The 21,539-nt window shown below is 46.7% G+C and overlaps 1 protein-coding gene across 1 annotated transcript in view; it reads right to left on the bottom strand.

Moving 5' to 3' along the window:
• Positions 1 to 4,346: 4,346 nt before the first annotated feature.
• Positions 4,347 to 21,539, bottom strand: part of LOC104545492 (AP-1 complex subunit gamma-1-like) — a 28,828-nt gene continuing 11,635 nt past the window's right edge. Inside the window, 17 exon segments of the mRNA XM_010190648.1 lie at positions 4,347 to 5,016; positions 7,629 to 7,718; positions 8,679 to 8,839; positions 9,077 to 9,172; positions 9,623 to 9,749; positions 10,202 to 10,343; positions 11,666 to 11,770; positions 12,368 to 12,495; positions 12,606 to 12,695; positions 13,007 to 13,129; positions 14,704 to 14,758; positions 15,406 to 15,546; positions 17,789 to 17,902; positions 18,767 to 18,822; positions 19,213 to 19,311; positions 19,545 to 19,625; positions 20,115 to 20,210. Coding sequence (XP_010188950.1) covers positions 4,915 to 5,016; positions 7,629 to 7,718; positions 8,679 to 8,839; positions 9,077 to 9,172; positions 9,623 to 9,749; positions 10,202 to 10,343; positions 11,666 to 11,770; positions 12,368 to 12,495; positions 12,606 to 12,695; positions 13,007 to 13,129; positions 14,704 to 14,758; positions 15,406 to 15,546; positions 17,789 to 17,902; positions 18,767 to 18,822; positions 19,213 to 19,311; positions 19,545 to 19,625; positions 20,115 to 20,210 — 1,806 coding nt within the window. The 3' untranslated portion in view covers positions 4,347 to 4,914.

Raw genomic sequence — 21,539 nt, 5'->3', positions numbered from 1 at the left:
GGCTTGGGTAACGCTTTCAGGCAGCTCCTTGTGCCTCAACAGGACCAAGCAGGTTAAAATCAGAGCAGTAAAAGTACGCACCTCTGCCATAACCGCCAGCGGTTCCAAACTTCAACACGCTTTAGCCCATCATCGTATTTTCTTTCTTTTTACGCTGATTCCCGGTCTTACTTCAGTGCTCAGGCCAGACCTGCTTTGCAACCTCTCAGCGGTGGCACGATGACTGCGGCAGACACTCCAGTCCTGGTACAGCCCTCCTCCAAATACCCTCTGTGCTCTTCCTGACCTCTCCGCACACATTGATCTGCTCCCGGGCCCACCGAGGCCCCGCATGCAGGAGGACACCGAGGAAAAGCTGCAGGATCTGTCCCACTCCAGCGCCAGGGCTGCGGTGACAACCGCCACACAAACCCACAGCTTCCGACTCCGAATTCCTGGGTATCTGCAGGGTGTTCCTGATGAAAACAACGAGCTGACGGACAACCCATCTTACTGCAAGGTTAAAGGTGGTCCCTGGCAATTTGAACTCCTTCATTACACCAATGGCCACGGGAATGGCCACCCGGCTCTTCACACTTCCTGACTACACACGCAAACTGAGACAACTTTAAGAATACATCACATTTTCACTGGGCTGTCCCACAGAGGCAGATGACAACGCATCTCCAGCCACAGCTTTGCAGTTCTGTAACCGTGCTGCCTCAAGAGAACTTCACAAAGGAAGGACACGGCCACACTGAGATTGCACTTCACAGAGAAACACAATTACGTGTTAGGAAACACACACAAAGTTATCAAGTAAAATGTTCCTGTGACTGGAAAACACAAGGAAGAACCAGGCCCACGTGCTGCTTTATGAGGCAGTGAGATCACCACGATCCTCATCCCAGACACTGATGGATGACAGGGGTTTTGATCAGCGAAGGGTCATGACCAGCGCTGAGGGCAGGCTCCAAACCAGGGAAATCCCTGTGCTCAGCGCTCCTCGCACCCTCCCAGAGCCCGGGCACTGCTGCTGCGTGTTCAGGCTGGCATCACACGTGAACTCCTCAAGTGTTTGGTCACTGTCTGCTCATCTTGCTCCCCAAAATCTCCTGGAAAGTTCCTCAGATTCTGCCCTTATTGATTATTTCACATCATCTGGCCTTGTCACAGCCAAACATGAAGAATCAGCAAGCCCTATCTCACGGTACTTGCAAAAAGCAACGAGGCACAGTTTTAAATCATTGAATATTGACTCATTTTATTAGTCACTTCATAATTTGTTTCAACCAAAAGACAATACACACAGCAGAAGTCTAATGCATCCCATGTAAATGTTTACATGCGTTATGCTCCTCACTCACCTAAGACTCAGCATTTATTTAAATTTTTCACATCTCAAAAATAGGTCTGCAGAAGTTCGAATGCCACCAGGCTCCCTGCTCAAAGGGCATGTTTGCACTTCAAATTTGGCTCGTTTTGTTGGGATTTTGTTTTGGGTTTGGGTTTTCTTTTTGTTTGGTGGGTTTATTTCTTACTACACTGTCAAAGAGGTGGGATGGGGCTCTATGTAAAATGTAAATTACGAGATCAGGAAAGAAAAAGGAATATACAGGAACAGAGTGAAAGTCCAGAGGGAAGCAGTGCAGCAGCTCCTTCCCTCACAGCCCCCAGTAGAAAATGAAGACATAGAAAGCGCACCAGCAGATCTACAAAAAAAGCCACTCGTGCTGCTCCGTCTCGTAGCTCTGCCAGCCTGGGAAGGCACTGGGTCACTTTCCCAGCTGCTTCAGCATCTCTGAGTTACAGATCCAAGGTACTGTACAGGTGGCAGTCCCCTCACTGCTATTGCTTCAAAAGGTTGTTCAAGGCCATATTTTGTCCCATGAAAACCTCAACAAAGTCGAATCTTGGGACCTTCCCATGTCCTCTCCCCCCCTTCAGGCCCATTATGGCCACTATTCTTTCTCTAATTTTTTGACTCAAAATACATTCACTTGAAAAACCTGACATTTGACCCCTCTCAGCTCTGAAGTCTCCAATACAGGTATTGGTCAGATTAGCCATGAAGTCTGCATCTTGCTCCCTTCAGACTCCCCTTACGCTGACGCAAGGGAAGCGTGGACCAGACCGGTCAGAACCATTGGCCTCAGCTGGTGGCAGACAGCTCCCCCTCTCCTCAGGCGTGGACATGCGGGTGCTCTCCAGTGTGAAGCAGAGCAGCAGCACAGAGCTCAGGAGATGCGAGCAGTGGTGTCTGGATGGCAGACGGGAACACGCGAAGCCGGGCGCAGCGTCGTCCTCAGCCCTTCGCAGGGGAAGGGAGAGCTCCACAGACAACAGCAACGCTCGGCTGCCATGAGGAGCACAGCACAGCCAAGGGATGGCTCAGCCACGGGCACCATCTCCTTCAGCTCCACTCAAATACGTGACAAAGCGCCTGCTTCCCAAAACACAACCGCTCTGTGCAAAGGTGGCTGCGGGAGCCAGGATACAGCGGGAGTCTTCACCAGAGACCAACACCACAACCCAGCTGCTCCAGGGGACAGAAAACAAGCGCAACAAGGGGGACACGATAAGCTGTTCCCAACAGAGAGACCATTGACTTCTTTCTGCACATTGGACCTCCTGTACCAGTGCTCTCTCTCACCAAAACCAAATGGAGATGGAGATGTGCCAGCCCTCTGCACAAGTGACCAGGCACAGCTCTGAGAAGGGGAGAGCTCATGGGCGCTCAGGAGCCAAGGCCAAGGCTCTCCACACCCTCAGGGCTCGCCACGGTCTGGATTGAACACGAGCAGCCTCCAGTGCTGAGGAGTCTGACCCAGGGGTGGTGAACAGCGACAACTGTGGTGACAGCAGAGGTGAATGCTCAGCACCCACACAGGGACCTCGGTTCAGTCATTTCTGCAGTCTCCATCGTGCTTCTGGCCGAGGCACAGCATCTGCCTCACCACCGACAGCCAAGGCATCGCCCTGCCACAACCCAGAATCACTCCTAAGAAAATCTTGCATCGTTCTAGATTTTATAACCTCATGCTGATGCCAGTTCCCATACAATAATGAAGCTCTTTGTTAATGTGAAGGCCCAAACCTGTTTACTCAATAAGGCAGCAAAAGGCCCAGGAGAAGCTAAACTTATTCCACTACCCAGACCAGAGCTGAAGTCAGCATCAGTCAGTCCTACCTCCTATTACTTAATGCAGCTAAAACCCAAGCAGATCAAACAACCTTCAGTGGCCTCCTGCTCCTGCTTCCAGGGGAAAACAGGTCTTCAACTTTCCCCAAGTACATCGTGCACCACTCCTGCAGTGTTTTTGGCAAGGACCGGAGCCTGGTGTTAGCACTTCTGCAGATGCAAAAGCCCATGTCTAAGCTTGCCATCACAACACTGCACAACCCCTGTCTGGAGAGCCCTGCAGCAGAAACCAAGCAGATGTGACAGCTGTTTCTTGCAAGAAAGCCCTGGGCTGGGAGCTGGAGCACCTTCAGCTCACCAGCACTCACAGGTGAAGATCCAAGATATCTCCTCCATCCTCCTCAACAGTTCACCTCAGAGAACACCTCAACAGTTTCACACTGTGCTGTACGTCCTGCACATCGCCTCCACGGGAACTCGCGGCACTCCAAACCTCACAACAGCTCATGCTAGGAAGCACAGCTGAACACAGCTTTAGCACTGGACCTCACATCTCTGGATCCAAACAAACCACTGGCTTCTACTCAAAACAGTCTGGTTACTTTCAATCTGAACCTGAACTGGCACAATTCTCTGCGAGGGGAGCAAGGAGCAAACTACAAGGATCAATCAAGTAACAAAATGGGAAAAGGTCTCTTTAAACCGTATGGTCTTTATTTCAGTGCCAATATTACAGATACAACACAAATATCCCAGTCAGAAGTAACTCAAATGGAATCCAGGGGGTCTACAACAGGCTCTGGAAATTAAACCGGGGAGGTCTGGAATAACTGGGAAGAGCAGCTTTGCAGCATAGTCTCTGTTGAGTGTCCCAGCAGGAACAGAGCCCTCAAAGACTGATCTACAAAACCAAGTATGTCTTTTCTACCCATAAACCACAACTAATGGGTTAAAAGGCTTTGAAACCATCTCTGGTAGAAAACCAGCTGCTCCTTGGATCTCTACATCTCTCGTACATCACCACGCTTTCTGGGGAAGGTACAGAAGACTGTCTGTGAATCTGCATGGATGTAGCTATTGATGGAAAGAAAGAAAATTCAAGTGTAAGGTCTTCATCTCCAAATACAGCACCAAAGCAATTTCATGGACTCTCACCAACACATCTTTTCCTGCACTGTCCCAGGTTTGCAGATGAACTCCAAGGTCTAGCTTGCTCCTGGTATGGGTGTATACAATAATGCACTGAATAGGCCACGAGAAGCCTGCAGCCCCTCCAGACACAGGGGTACAAGAAGAAAGAGGCAGGGCAGCCTGGCACTGCCCAGCTGCCCAGCTGAGCCCGTCTGGAAGTGCCTGAAGGGATGCAGCGAGCAATGAGTGACAGCACGCCTGGCCCACCCCAGTGAAAGAGACAGCAGAAAGAAGGGGCAGCTGTTCGCTTGCTGCAGAGAGAAGAAAGTTTCCCTGCTAGAAATTCCAGACTTCTCTTCCAACCAGGCTGTGTTTCTTTGTGGGGGCAGGGGGTAAAGGGAATGTTGCTTCTGGCTGTGAATGCATGTGTGAGGGAGTGCACAGGAGCCTCCACAAGCGCCAGCCTCATCAGCGGAGGAGAGGAGATTAGTCTTAACAGATATGCTTCAAAGTCAGCAATCACTCAGGAAAATTCCTCCTCGTCAGCAGGTCTCATCTGTTCCCCATGCCCATGGTGCAGTTTGGGGGATTGCCAAGGGTCACAACCTTCTTCCCAGAGTTCTTTTGATTGGGTGGGGTGAGAATAAGGATGGTGCAGAGCCTCACTGCCAAGATTGAGGGGGGAAGTTGTTCACTTCTGCTAGATCCTGCATTGCTGAGCCCTTGTGATTATACGTCAACTTGATCCGCATACGTAGTTGTTGCTACAAGAGAAAAGGGGAAAAAAACCAAACAAAACAAATTCAGGTCTTTATTAAAAGTCAGTGAAATGCCCCCCATATCCAGCTCATCTTCCATACCCCATGAATACAAAACATGGTCCTTTCCTCACCACAAGAGCTTTCTGGAAGGGTGTGCAGGGCAAGCTATGACTGCAGATAAACCCTTGATCTGGTAGGACACTCATTGCTAACTGTAGTTCTCAGATCAGGTACAAGCTCTCAAAAAGGCTACAGCACAGATTCTACCCATGTCTCTCTCTGCACTGGCCCCACTCTCACAAGCACTGAAGTAAAATACAAAAACAACTGCCTTAAAATCCCAATTTACGGTGGAAGAAAGCAGGCGGCAGATCCAGACTCTGCTGCTCCGCACTTGGGCTGGCAGGGGGAGGTGCCATTCCCCACACCGGCTGCTCACTAAAAGCAGCAGCCTTGAAACTTAAAGTACTGCATAGCTCGGTAGCGCTGTGAATGAAACAGCCCAGAGCAGACTAAAGAGTCTCTGAGCACATTTCCTCCTGCTGCAAGTAAATGATGGATCAGCTCAGAAGCTGCTCTGCACTCTGTCGTTTGGCTGTCACCCAGATATGAGGTGGCCCTTTACAACAGAGAGAGCACAGCATGCTCCGGCCAGATCCCCTCCTCTCCTCACTCTCACAAATGCTTGTTTCCTCGACACTCCAAAAGGAAAAGCAAACAGGTGGCTTTTTCTGGCTCTTTTCCGCACACCTACAGGGAAATGCATCAAGGGGATAGCAGAGGGAGGAAAGGAAGACCATGACTGCTCCAACCATCCTCAGGATGAAGAGGCTACACATTATCACTACCAGGTCAGTGTAAGCAGTGTCAGGTTTTGTCACACTTGGTGTTGTTTCAGTGTAGCGCCATGGCAGCCCACGTCCAGGCGAACAGACTTTGTACCACGCCACGGCAAACCAGGGCTGTGCCAAGGCTGCCTCCCCCTGAGCACCCAGGGAACGGCAGCACCGCGCGCAGGCTCCTGCAACGCTGCGCCCTCGGGCAAGAGTGCCCTGAAGGACACCAAGAGATGCACAAATGCCTCATCTGGAAGAGTTAACAGCAGCGAGCAGGAGCAGAGGGCGCTAAAATGGGATTTGGCACCTCTGGATCCTGCGGTGTCTGCGGCAGCTCTGGTGCCCCAGCAAGGCCAGCACTGTCTGGGTGTGTTTGACCTCGGGGCCCATCCGACGGGACACATCACCACTTCTGGCACCTCACAGGAAAACTCCTAAACCCTCCCGAGCTCAGAAAATAACTCTCAAGGTGATCTTTGAAAGGTGCTCCACAGCACCATAGAGAAATTCATACCAGAGGTATACCAGACAGAGTAATGAGCCTGGTGCCTAATACAGGCTATGGGGAGCACACTACATGGAGATAAGGGGAGATACACGGAAATCACAAAAACTATGCACTAGAAGACAGCCATTTCTTAGAAATCTTGGCTGAAATTGGAGAATTTTCCTAATTTGCACATCAGTCTAGCAGCAACACTTAACATTTAAAGCAGTACATAAGCATTAAACAAATCATGACAAACAATGATAGGACAAGGGGTAATGGGCACAAGCTGGAACACAGGAGGTTCCACTTAAATTTGAGAAGAAACTTCTTCTCAGTGAGGGTGACAGAGCACTGGACCAGGCTGCCCAGAGAGGTTGTGGAGTCTCCTTCTCTGGAGACATTCAAAACCCGCCTGGACGCCTTCCTGTGCAACCTCATCTGGGTGTTCCTGCTCCGGCAGGGGGATTGGACTGGATGAGCTTTTGAGGTCCCTTCCAATCCCTAACGTTCTGTGATTCTGTGATTAACCTATGAAAAATTTCAGATGTTTTAGGTTCTTAAAGTTATTTAAGATTTTAAGGGTGTCCCACAGAGGGAGAAATAGGCAATCTCCATTTTATTCTCCTTTCTGATGCATATTTGCAAAGCCTCTTAAGGAGGACAAGTGCACCACACCCCGCTCTCCCTTCGAGTCTGTTGTATCCCAGGCCTGAAGCCTGTAAAACAAATGAAATTATGAATAAATCACACCTAAAGATTATTTCCATCAACTCTTTAAAACTACACTCACACTAAAAACAAATGACATCACTTGAGAAAACCAACAATTTTGTTAAGATTATGGATCAAGCTACTTCTTGTGTAACAAACGTTTTGGGTAACACCGCCACAGATAGCAAGAATGAATGTTTAATATATTTCTATGGCAAGGTGCTTGCATTTCAGATATCACTTCCACAACACACAAACACCAGGCAGAACTCCTCTAGAAAAGCCAAAAAACTCATTCAACAACTATTCTGATGCAAAAGACATTAATGAGTTCAAGAAGACAGCGAACCTGTGACTCTGTTTTAGTCATATAACCGAACAGAAGAACAAACCTGTGCCCAGGACCTCCTGTATTTTTCATAACTTTTCCCTAACCATAACAAAAATGGCTGTCATTAACAACACATCATTCACAGCCAGCACTCCCCATCTCTCATCAGAGATGCTTGCCTGTCTGATCGCCACCAAATGCATGACTCAGGATGCTATCAATAACAACTGTTCTGGGGATCACTCACCTTTTGTGGATTCAGGACTTTGATGACCTGCGTGATGGTCCCCGAGTTAAAGGCAGGGATGACGCTGCTGCTGGGAGACAGGAGCTGCAGCTGGTTTTTTTTAAAACAGTTTGACACTTAAGTCAGAACATGGAGTGACTCATCTGCATCGAGAGAAGGGAAGGGAAACTCAGTTCAGTTCCTGGTCCTGACAGTGTATGTACAAGCACAATAAAGCCAAATTATCAGTTCTTCAATTCCCTATCTGTAAAGAACAAAATATTCACTAGCCCACCTGCTTTCTGCACAAGGGCTTACTGCAGTGTGTAAGATGGGCAGCGATGCACGGTTCACGTCTCTCACTCAGATAACAGTCGAGACTGTTCAGCACACCCGTACCTCCAGGAGGCCCATTCTTCCCCTAATTCCCCCCTATGGCAGGAAGGAAACCTACCCAATTAAGAGGCAGAGCACTGCTAACTCCTAGAAGTGAAACTCCAGAAGGGAATGTATTTTCCCAAACTTAAGAACATTCCAACCATGCCCTGCTCAACTGGTCTGCTCCACTACAAACTAGGCTGTATCTGTCTCCCATATTTTGTGCTGCAGCTAAGTGCAAGGGGAGACAATTCACTGCTTGAAGGAGCCGTGTCACTAACCACAGTGTGGGGACTCATTTAAACTTATCAGTCACTAAGAACTTCAAAGGTTTTTTCATGTATTCACAGCTGCAAAGAGCACTGTATATTTCTTAGAAACTAAGAATAAAGGGAAAGATTAGTGTCTTCACTTTTTTTTTGACTGAACACTTTTCTGTGTTTGGTTCCATGACAGTGGTGATTTTAAACAAGATTTTGTCCAAGCAGAAGTAGTCCAATCTGATAGGAACTGGTGTTCTACTGCATTTAAAACATTTCCTTTCAGACTAGAGATGCCTAAACTGAGCACTCAAAGAACCTGTTAACAGCTCTTAGCCTTGTTGACCAGGTTTCTGTATGCATGAAAGCACTGGTCAGGCAGCACTTGCAGCTGCCCTCAGCCTGACACTGCAGCTGCCCTGCGTGGCTCTACCTTTGGTACTGCAGCTTGGAAAACAAAGTCTGTCATCTCCAGCTCTGTGCTGTTGGAGGCCTGTATCGTGATTACAGTGACGCTGGGGTTGGTGTTTGACCTCTCAAAGGTGAAGTCAATCTTCAGCCCGTTCTTGTTGTATGCCGTAATGGAGGGGATTCCTGTAGAAAACAAAAAAGCAGCAGACGTACAGAATCTGGAGATCATTCTCAACATTACAGAACGCGTTTATTTAACCCCAGACGTGAACTCTTCTGAAGATTAAACACATCCCCTCCCTCCTGCTCCAGTGCCTGCACCACACTTCACTCCCAAATTCCCCCTTTTTTACTACCCCTTGTTTCCTCTTCTAGCTGGGTGCTGTGGCACCTTAGGCTAAGGATTTACATGTCCCTAACCTGCAGCAATATCATTGAAGAGAGGCTGTGATGAAAGTCCATCAAGCAGGAACGGAGGCTGTGCTATCTGGGGCGCAGGGGCAGATACTGGAGAACCTACAAGAAACGTTGAAGGATTATTACTTAACTATCATGAAATGAGGAGTAATTACTCCTTCTCCCAAGATCAACTGCTGCATATCATATTTCTTTACATGAAGCTCTACAAATAATTTGTGTTGTCATCCTCCCCTTCTCTGCTTTCACTAGCAAGGACTGGCTCCTCAGCAGGCATTCGAATAGCACGAATTCCTCGCATCTCCCAGTCCTCTCTGGAAAGGCCCACAGCATTCCCTGACTGGAGCCTGGAAATGCTGAAGTCTCATCAGCCGATCATGCACAGTCGACCTGCGACTTCATTCCCTGACTCCCACCTGTCTGCCAACACGGATCTTGGTAAGAGTAAGCGTGAGGACGAGGACTTGATACAAAGCGAAGAACGAGCCAGCCAGCCCTCATCCCACCCCAGGGCTGAGAACGTGGACTCAGGAGATGCAGCCTGCTCACCTGTTAGGTTGAGGTCTCCCAGGAGGTCAAGGAGCTCCCCACCAGCAGAAGCTGGCTTGCTTGTAGGTGCAGTGGGGATTACAGGTGTTATATCACTTCCCCCCAACAAGTCCAACAAATCATTTGCCTAACGAGAGAGTGGATGTAATAGTTACATATTCAACTTCCTGCTGCTTTCCCTTGCAAATGTAATGGATGCTACTTGCTCTCAGATTGAAGACCAACAGAGCTGCTGGCCAGAGAGTTTCTCTCTTTGGCTATGGTCCCATGACCCATGAGAGATCTGGTTCCCATGCTCTTGGGAGCACAGAGATAGAGAAGGAAGGAGTTTGTGCATGATGAGACAGGATGGGTGATACATAGCTTTACCCCACCCTGCTCTTGCACTCCCCACAGCGACTTCTTCCACAAACCCGTTCTTGACGCTACGGCATCAGAGCAGAGAGGTGACACAACCATCACCAGGCCAGAGCTAGCGAAAGGCAGAGGGGCAGAGAGGTGGCCTCAGCTCACTGCTGGCAGTGGCTCATGGTGTGGCCTGACAGACAGTGGAAACCCATCCCAGATCAGCTCCATTACCTGGCTCGCAGGCTGCAGTCCAGAGGGCGGAGGTTTGGTTTCCAGTACCGCTGGCTCTGTCTCTCCGTTGGTCTGCACAATCTCAGTAGGGCCGTTTGTGGTGACTTTCTCCATTACTGGCATTCTCTCAAGCAGGGCTGGCCTGAAAGAAGCTGACATAGTTACACTGTGCCATCTACCTGGATCACAATCCAAATACTTATCCAGAAGATGACATACAGAGGGCAACCTGACTTTTCCTTTTAGCTCCAATGCAGGGCAACTGACCACCTTGAGCTGCCTTACAAAAGCAATCTCTGGCACTCTGCAGTTGACAGCTGAAAGCCAAACAAGCCCTCCTGCCTCCTGTTTCCCCCTCATTCTTGACAGTTTCCACTGTGGGTCTAGGATGACAAACCCAAGACAAAGATTAAACAGTTGAGCAGAGGTGGATTAACTGCAGACACGGGACACTTGACTGCTCCATTCCACAAGCAGCTGAGTCAGAGTCAGCTCATCCAACTTCTCTTTGCAGAAGGGTGAACAACTTGCAACAGGTGACAAAGTTGGAAAAGCAAATCATTGTGTTCTCATTTAACCAAATAAAGTTTCCAAAGAGATTAAGTTCAGCCCTGAAGAGTACCCTCCCAAAATGATACAGAGACTGGAGACACAGGAACCTGAATCCTGACATCAAACCAAAAAACTAGGAAAACCTGCATAGGGAGAACTAGTCTGCAATACAAGGTAGGCCATTACCCCTGCAGATCAAAGTGCTGCATTTAACAGGGGTAAGCCACATGGTCTACACAGCTTTTGGGCTGAAAAAGTATTCCAATGCCAACAGTGGGCCACATTTTTGATCATGAACAAAGTCTTAATGAGCAGAAACTATTAAACATTGACCCTTACACTGTAATTAACATTAGAATATACTGGGGGAAAAATACAGATGCTGCTTTGTAACACTGAATAAAGTTCACGTGGTATTTCTGAAGTGCAACACTTTCCAAAACTACAAGTAGCACACACTGCCCAGCAGTCAGATGACCGCCAGATACCGCTGTCTGCAACGGTCACCTCAGATCAAAGCCTCTCACGCTGGAGTTTTCTCAATCACTCGGAAGGCTCCATGTGCAGCCCTAGGCAGCTCACATGCTCCAGCTCATTACCATGACTTTTCCAAAAACGATTTTGAGTTGCTGCCTGGATCCCATAGGAGGAGAGAAAAGAGGGAATCACAAGGATGCTGTGTCCTACAACATCCACACAGCAAATAGGATGGCACCTACAGAAAAAAGTGATTGTGAAGAGCCCCTACAAACACAGGCAGTATTTAGTCCAGTGGCATCCCAGGAATTCTAGCTCCTCTGTAATCCTACCAAGATCACCAGAGAAAGCTGTCAAAGCACAAAATGTGGTACACAGGAGATCAGAGTAGATTAGAACGATCCTTTTCAAACACCAAAACTCATCAGCACTTACCTCATGTGATCATATTTCTTGAAAAGTGCATTATATTCCACTGCCCTCTGCTGTAGCTCCACATCAATGCTGCTGCCGTAAATGGAAACTACCTTCTTAATGCGACTGTGTGGGAGCAGGGAGGGGAACAAAACAACACAACACAGCACGGAATTAGCAGCAATAAGCAAGGGATTAGCATGTGTCATCCAGAAGACACTATCTGGCCTCTACTCAACAGGTCTCCTGTGTAACTCGTTTACAACAGCAGTCACTGCTGCTTTCCTGGAGTATCTATGCAACACCCATTTTTGAACTGTCCTCTCACAACAGCATCAGCGGGTGATTAATACACCACAAGGCATATCATAAGAAAACTCAACTACCCCCACCAAGAAGTCATCAGTAGGAAACAAGGCTATTTTTCTCTCCATCATCTGAAAAAAGGAACTGGGAAGAACAGTCCACAGAAAGGAAGGACTCATCTTCCCCACAAAGTGGTTTTCAAGCAACCACAACATAGATTAAGTCCCTACACAGTAGAGGCCATGCAGAGAAAACAGCACACATCAGTGGAAGTCTTCCACCCTGCAAGCAAAGGAGGCCTGTAAAACCCAGTAACCAAGGAACCAGCACATGTTCAAGGAACACTTCTACTGCAGACAATTGGTGTCAGCATTTTGCAACAAAACCCTGTGCAGTACAACATCAATGAGAACTCACTTGACAGTGCAGGTGAACCTTGTGGAAAGCTTCATGATGGCAGTGAGAGCATAGCCTCGTGTAACAGATGCAGACATATTAGATATCAGGACGCTTTCTAAAATATCAAGAACTTCATCCTCTGTTACCTGAAAAGGTACAGAAATGTTGGGCTGAGAGAGAAAAGCTTTGCAGCAAGGCTTCTGAGCAGCCCCAGTCTCAGCCAGGCGCACAGCTTCTGCTCTTTCCCAAGCTGTACCTGTATGGGTTCCTCCTCCTCACACTGACCAGACACCAGGAGCTCTCCATACTCTCCTATGCACCAAGAGGCCACTTGCACCAGGGGTTGCTGTTAGAAGAAGAAAAATCAGATGCCTCAGAGACAAATGGATACCTGCAGGACCAATTAAACCATCACCACTTCCCAGAGCAAGCTTAGCCCTCCTCCCAGCCAAGGAAGTTCTCCACAGCAGAACAGCAATATTTGATATGATCACAAATTTCGTAAGAGAACTAGAGAAAATAACAAGACCATGAACTTAAAGCAAACATGCCTCCTCTGCAATCTGTCCCTTGGAGCTACACAGCATCACGCTGACTTAGTAAACATGCTTACTGCAGCACAACGAGGAAACTGAAGCTGGTCGCTTTTGGTATTACCTGGGAGTAGTCACCAAGGATGGCTTTGTAGAGTCTCTGCACAGTGTAAGCATGCATCTCCACACTATTCGTTATCAGCTGAATCAGATTGGGCACAGCATCATCACGAACATAACTTCCTGCCTGCAAGAACAATTGTGTATTCAAGAGACAAACACAGGTTCTTAGGTTTCACCATTTGGCTTCTCAGTAACACCCACAATCTGCTGATATCCTTCACAAAGCCACGTGCATAGAAATAAAAATCAACCTCCTCATCCCCACGCACTTTATGGTTGATTTTGAGCAGGCTCAGATGGGTAGAAGTACAGGACAGCAGTTTTCCTAGTGAACTCAACTATACCTGGAGAAACCCGTAATACAGATACCCTGAAACTGGCAAGAGAATGGAGTGTGGACATAAGAAGCCTGTGCTACAGAAGGAACAAAACCTAAACATCTTTGTTAAATTGAAGGCTTTAAGTCAAAGGATACCCTGGGGGCAGAACACAGTTTATTCAACCGCCTGCTCAAAGCCAGACTCTGCCAAATAAGCCCAGGACCTCGCCTGCAGTCACTCTTTGGTTAGGGAGTAGAACAGGGAGCTTGGAGGGGAAAGCCCACTTTAAGGCCAGGAAACTGTGGGGCAATTCATAATCACACAGCTTTGGCACTGAAGGGGAGATGTTTGCTGGTCAAAGCCTGCTCTGTTCAGGCACTCTGGCATGCAAAAAGAAGAAACTGGTTGACCTGGCTGGGCTGCTGAAGTGAGAACCCACCTGCCCAAAGACAGCTGATGGCACCTTTCTGTGTTAGCTCTCATCAGCTAAACTGAAAACGATGCTCATCTGTAAGAGTCTGCAGTGAGCAGCCTCATGAATACATCTTCATAAATGGCTTCTCCAGCAGCCAAGAGGAGAAAGTTACTTTACTGAAGGAAGTAACCTGTGAGCAATTCCCACAGCCAACCTTCTAATGGAAATCAATTCTCAGTTCAGAGGAATCTACTTTTTATCTGTTTCAGGGTGGCAAAACAGCACACAAGACAGACTTGCTTCTTGAGGAACTTCTCCAATTTGAACACTCATACTGATAAAAATCACTCTCTCAGGGAACACGCTGCCTACCCAAGTGAGCAAGATCCCTTCCCTCTCGTTTGCTAAAACACTGCTCCCATTCCACCTCAGCTGGGACGTTCAAGAAGAAATTCATGTAGGTAAAGAGTACAATTAAACCCAAAGAAGAGGAAATAGAAAGCTGCTGATACAATATCATTAAAAAAGCTTTGATAAGCTCAACTTGGAATAATTCCAAGAAACTGTTTCACCTCCTCTCTCTTTGCAGGCCACTTAAGGCTGTGTTCACTCTCCCCTGCAAGCACTGTACACTGGAATCACAGATAGCACAAAAGCTGTCCTAACTTCAAAATGAATGCGATTACTGCAGTACAAAAAATCTGCTACACACTATCTTCTGTTGTGTTTCTGAAATCACACATTTCTTCTAGAAAAAAAACACCCAAAACACTCAGTCATATTTACTGAGCTGACATATTTCTCACTGGCTGCCCAAGGTCACTACCATAGCAGTGCACTTCCTCCGTGTATTGCAGCACTTGTTATCTGCCAGCCTTTATTGCCATCTCCAACTTGATGAAGAGTAACTCCCTAACTTAAAACACTGATGTAGTCGCACACAAGAGAGGCAATTTCACTTACCGTTGTTAAGACTCTCATAATTGTGTCTATGTGCCAGCGTTTGGAAGGAGCATATCTGGTAAAATTAAAAAAAAAACCAAGTTAGAGCAATAACTGCTCACCTTCACCACCACCAAGAAACCCATCACCATCAGCACCTCCCCATCAGTCACTTCCTGGCCCATTGCTTCCTGCGGAGATGCCAACAAAACACACAAAAAAACCCACAAAAGAAAACACCAGACACTCCACATTCCTTGACTTTTTGGTATTAATGCTGACATTGGAAAGCTGAATGCATATACAAGTCTGTATAACATAGCACAGCCATACGTTGCATATAAAATACTTCAAAGTCAGGCTGCTGATTACAATGGCTCAACAGCAATGAGACCATCTCACTTGTACAACCACCCCGAGAGAATTGGTGTGCGTGGAGCAGGGGCAGGACCACGTCAGCATAAAACCTGTTCCGCAGTGCAGCAGTAATCAATATACCCGACTGGTTTGGTGATATGAGGACTATCCATATGGGACACACTAGTGTGTCCTGGTCCTCAGAGTGGGTTAAAACTGACAAACCATACAGAAGTCAGCAAATGGGAGAAGGGATGATCATATATTCTCTCTCAGAGGGTGAGGAGGGGGCAGGAAAAAATCCATAAAATGCTCATAGTTTTGAGGACGTACAAAAAATTAATAGCAAGTAAATTGACCCCATACTTCTCAGCTGCAAGAAATATTCCAGATGCACAGTCTGCCTTGAACTCTGGTTCACAGGAATCCAGGAAATACAGCAACTCCTTCATCATTCCACGGACATTGTTCCCATTAACAAGAGCAAAACTCAGCTCCATTGCACGCCTGGGGCAAGAGACAGAAAACCAATAAAGTATCTTCAGCTAGTGAAGTACACAAACCTAAATTCAGGTACTGAACCGCGCTTACCTTTTAATTAAGAAGAGAGCAGTATCTATTAGTGCTGTGAGAACGGCCCTCCACTTTACACGCGCCAGTGCTCTTTACAGAACCCACTCCCTCTGCACACGCTGACACCAGCACTGGCAGAGCACCGGCTCCTCCTCGTACAGGGCAGAGCGCAGCTGTTTCTTGCTGCGTCCAGCACAGGCTTGAAGCCTCATCCTTTGCCCTTCTACTTGAAGCTTCTGCAGTTGCTTCTAGCACAGCTCTCCCATTCTGACATTTATTGAGTGAAGGCTACCATCTCCAAATGTGATTGATAGCTGATTGCCAACGTTGTACAGACATGTTAAAATGCATTAAATATGAGCAGTCCCACTGATTTTGTCTTGCTCCAGTATCAACTGCAGGTGCACAGAAGTACTTAACACCAGGCATTTACATCAACACACGTTGCTTACCTTCAGTCATATTACATGGTTCGTTTGCCACCAAGTTCCTAATTATGTAGTTTGATCATATTAAGCAGACAGACAAAAAAAGACAAATTAAATGGCAAAGCCATTCTGAATTATACCACATAGATCAAAGAAGCACTGCAATGGTTAAAGGATGATGAGAACAGGCCATGCCTCAAACAACCCAAACCAGGTCTACGGTGTCTTTCCCTCAAGTCTCAGCCCTTCCAACTTGCTACCTGGGGGCTCTGACACCCAGAATGTATCGCTTCAATGGAAGCAGTGCATTGTCAGCAGCACGAGTGTCAGCATGGCAGCATCATGCTCTGCTGATGGATCACTCACAGGCTTCATCCTCCAACAGCACTCCAACATGAAGCTCTGTCCTCTGCCGCACACCCAACCTTTCCTACCAGGTACCAACAAAACGCTGTTGTTGCCTTCTATCCAAAACCCAGAGGCGGCTTTGCTGTTCCTCAACCCAGCCGCATGCTGATTCTGGCTCTGAACAGCAGGAGCAGCCCGATCTGTTCAGCACATAAGATACAAATTTGTGTTTTGGGGTAGACTGCAACTGTAAAAATAGATTACGGGATACCCATCACAAAACAGATAAAACTAAGTGAGACAGACCCAATTTCTTGCCTATTGTGTACATATTAGATTGAGCAGTGCCGTTCAAAATCTAGATCTGATTCAAAGATGGGCACAAATTTGCAGGATGCCCATCACAACAAGTATCTATGATGTATCTAATCAATTTGACAAGATGGAAAAAAAAAAAGAGGTTGAACGATTTTGAAAGTATATTCATGACGTGATGAAAGCTCAATACAATTCTGGCCTGCAGCAGACAGATTTCACAAGACGCAACTGTTCCCATCACTGACATGTTGTGTGCTGCACTGAGCTCAGACCACGGCTACAGAAAGAACAGCAATGAGGAAGAGAGCTCTGACAGAAAGAGCAGCAAACGACGGGCTGAAAGACCCAACACAGAAGATTAAGAGCAGTATTCCACATAGGCTGGGCAAAAGCGAGATCAGGTAATTCAAGAGTATCTACGAGTGCCTGACAGAAACAGGAGAAAGTTACTACCATGAGTAAAAGATAAATGAAGTAATAAGAAACAGAGGAAGAAGTTTAGATTGAGTATCAGAAAAGTCTTTCTGTAGTGAGAAGTAAGGTTGCAAGCTCTTTCATCAGAGAAGCAGCAACGTACCAGTATGGAAATGACAAATGAACGCCAAGAATGCGTAACAGGACATGGTTTGTAAGCAAATTATTTGAACAATCAAGTCTGAATTCTACCACTGCCTAATCAAATTTAACATAGAATCCATTATTTGGATGGCTTAACACTGCCTCAAGACAATATGGCACTGCCTGTTCAACTGGGAAAGAAAAGCAGTGTTGAGCGTGTCAGAGTAGATTTGACGAGGATCATACTTTGAGGTTTTCCATCTTGTTGTGAGCGCACAACCTGATCTCCATCGAGACCATTTTGGAAAAATTCAGGCAAACAGAAAAACCTTTTTTTCCAATCCAAGATGCATAAAATGTAAAAGCAGCTTCCCAAAGAAGGTGGCTGCACATCTTCACCACACTGTGCATTAATACGAGTCTCTCCTACAGTTCCCCAAGATTACTGTCATTTTTCCCTATGTCCTGCTCACTTTCCACAGGCTGTTAATCTGGAGAGTCTATTTCACTGATATTTCAATTACCTTTTAATGGAGACATCCAGATCCTTCAGACAGTCCACAATCGTGCTTCTGTGCCGCTGTACTGCGTTATGGTCTGTCTGCACGGTTTTCAACAACGACGTCAAAGCTACGTATCTGTGGTAAGGACACACGGTAATAGTTGACAGCAGGCATTTAATTTCTATGCACACTGACACTGCCCAAAACTCAAGTCATATTTAGCAACAGAACAGGGCTCCAATGGAAATCTCCCAGGGGCTGCCTTCAGAGCTGAGTGACCACACTGGGCTGTGACATCCCTAACACCAGGCTGTGACAACTCTAACACTGTGCTCCTGCCCAGACAGGTCCTGTCCCTGCTCCTGGGCTCATGTCAGCTGTCCAGTCCTCATGACGATTTTGGAAAGATAAGACAATTAAAGAGCAGACCTCTGCAGAACCCACACTCAAACCAGCATCAGTTACACTTCCCAAGGCTAAAGTCTTCTACCCATACCACAATGTGCCATCAAAATGCTCAGAGATGGGACTTCATTCTAGCAGTTGCAGCAATTCCATTTCCAGCTTCATAGTGACCAAAGCTCAAACAAATTTCCTTGTTGGCAACAGCATACAATCATAAAAACCAGTCTTTGCCTAATTGGTCAGATCTCCAATGCCACCTCAGATCTGAATATCACCACAGACCAGCTGGGACAAGGCAGGAGATCCACAGCTTACTGGAAAAAAACCTGTGACTAGATCAAGAAATCACATGTCCAGAATTAGGTCCTACACCATCATACACCTTCAACTAAGAAGGGCAGAGCCATGGTTAAGATCTTCACAGGGAAAAGAATGCACCAAGCAAGTGAAAAGCCAGGCACAGTCATAGCAACCCCAACAACAGCACTTCCCAACAGGGTCTCTTGGAAAGCTCTGCTTCAGCGTAATCTGTGTGAAACTGCTTCTCACACACTTTAAACTGGGTTTTGCCAAAACGCACGACGTAACACTTACCTAATATTTTTGTCGTTGTTTAATAAGAAACGGCCTAGGATGTTAATGGCTAACACCTGCAGAAAGAGACAGGGAAGGGCAGTGATCAAAAAAGGGCGCTGGTCACCTTCATCGTGTCAAGCTTTTACAGGCAATGCATCAAAGCTGCCATTGTGGTTCTTGGCCAAATGTGTAACATGAAGAACTCTAAAGCTGACTGAGCAGAGGAAAAGCTAAGACAAACACAACACAAGCTCCCTTCCACTCACAAGGGAACAGTCTACAGGAAGTTCTGCTTTTTTACAATAACAAAAATTAAAAAGCAAACAGCACTTTCTGAAGAGGCAACAGTCTCATCTAGAGCCAGATCTGGAGCTCGGGTGAAACAAGGTTGCTTCATGTCCTCTACACAAATCACTCTAACACAAGCCTAGGAAAATAAAAATGCCACCGCAAACGCAACTTACTCTCAGTCCACTCTCAGATTTTATGTCCATAATAGTCAGCACAGTTTCATAGAGAATGGCGTTTCCCACATTTTTACTTGTTTCTGTGTTAGTGGCAACCTAGAGAAAAGAAACAAAACAAGTGACTCCAATGCATCCAAACCAGATCCCTTTTGTGCTGTTCTGCAGAACGGGCAGTAAAACCAACCAGTCCCTAGCAAACAAGCATCACACCTATGAACATCGGTCTCCTGCAGAAAATTCAACACAGCGAGCAGCTGTATTCCTCAGCAGCGCTGCTGTATCCAAATCATTAAGTAACCATAACAGAAAGTTTAAGATGCAGACCTCACCTGTGCAAGTATATCATTCATTGCTTCACTAGAATCATCATCATTTCGCCCTAAAATTCTTAGTAAGCGCAGGATTCGACCCTATTTGACAAAATAAAACAAACAAACAAACATCTTATTGGATGGCAGAGCTTTGCACATGGAACATGAAACACCCAGTGCACGTCCTGAGGAGTGGCAAAGAAGCCAACAACTGGATTTCCATTCCTAAGCAAAATGTTTATCCTCTACAACACCTTTACCAACAGGAACAGGCGTATGCTGCGCTCGTTTTCTTCCCACTGGGCAGAACCACTGAAGTGCCCCCACTGCCCAGCAGCACAGCCTTGCAAGACCAACACGTGGTGCTGCTGCTCCCCTGTGTCACACTCCACATCAGACACCACAACCGCTGTCTGAAGTACAGCAGGGGTCTTTCACTAGGGCAGATGAAGAGCATTTGCACAATCAGCTCTAATAAAGACAAATTATTAGAATCAACACAGCTGCCCAGAGGTAATCCCTCATCCCTAAGGCTCAAAATACAGTACTGGAACTAAAGCTATAATTGCTGTTCGCATCGGTTCTTACCTGCAAGAAGGGGTCACTGATCCCAGACACATCATGCTCTGGTGAATATCCAGACATGATAAGGTTCTTCAGAATACGAACTAATTGGGGAACAAGCTGCAAAGAAGAGAGTTGTGCTGTTAGGGCATTGTTCCTTCCTCCCCCCCGCCAGCTCTGACACACAGGTTCAATTTCAACTCTTGTATCGGAAACAAGTCAGTCTACAGATCCTTCTGCAGCAATCAACCTGCACACCTGGAGCTGATGGTACATGAGCTGAGCTGGGTCACCACTAAAACAGCTGAGACAGAACCTGAGCACCACATTGTAGCACTGAAGTAGTAAATCTACCAGAGCTTGGCAGTCGAGACCTGAGAGGAGACACCAACTGCAATTCCTCTTCATGAGCAGGGGATGTGCTGGGACTATTAAAACAGCATCGTTCCAGGACTTCACTTAGGGGTTTGACATGAGCTCCTGGCTAATTCTGAGCACACATCTCCCCAGTATCATCTTGTCAAGAAGGGAAGAGCAGCAACACTAAACTGACCACACTCTTTGCTTCACTGCTGCTAGAAAGGTTCTGCAAAACTGCAGAGAGACTGATGGAAGCACTGCTACTACGCCAGATTCGGGAGCATCAAATCCAATCAACTTACGCTGCTCATGTTTTAAAGTTTCTTTCCAAATGTGTGGGCTAAAAACTTTCAGAAGCAGCTAAGATTCCTCGGATGTTGATGGCACTGGTGTCCCAGTAGACATCTACCCATAGGAATAAGTGATCTTTCAAGACCTGGAGACAGCTTTGAAGAAATGCTACCTATTTGCAAAGGTTTGGTTCAGCTCCCTCCATCTCATGCATCTCCAGCAATGCGCCTCATCTGTCCGTAATACAATTTCTCTGTAGCATCTCACACATGCCAAGCAAGTAATCAATTAGGGCAGAACGCAGCTAATAAGCCAATCATTAAAGCAGACAAGCTATAAGAAACTTACTATTTATCTCCAGAAACATTCATAGCAGCTATGAGTAAAGAAACAGTCTCAGGGATGAAATGGAAGCTCATCTCCAACACATCCTATGAAAAATCTTAAGGTTGAAAGACAGAATCTGGACTAATTTTCATGGAATGGTAAGAGAAAAACCACTCCTGGTGGAGGACACAGAGATGCAGATCTCTACAAGCTTTATTCCTTACATAGGAAGTGTATTCTGTCCTTCTCAATGCTGGTCTTATTAAAATGATGACAAGTGAGACAGAGGTGCGATGGTGGCTGCACTAAGTGGGTTCTTCACTCCTGAAGCACAGACAGCACTGGGACAGCATCATTCTTCCTCTCTACTCCACGCACAATTACAGTTTATCGAAATGTTCTCTACAAAACCCTTCCCAATGATTCACCCTAAAGACTTCACAAGTGTTCCCGTCCTTGAGATGGGCTGCT

The sequence above is a fragment of the Mesitornis unicolor genome, unplaced genomic scaffold (genome assembly GCF_000695765.1).
Source record: "Mesitornis unicolor isolate BGI_N332 unplaced genomic scaffold, ASM69576v1 scaffold24910, whole genome shotgun sequence".
NCBI lineage: Eukaryota > Metazoa > Chordata > Aves > Mesitornithiformes > Mesitornithidae > Mesitornis > Mesitornis unicolor.
This window is presented reverse-complemented; position numbering and strand designations above follow the sequence as displayed.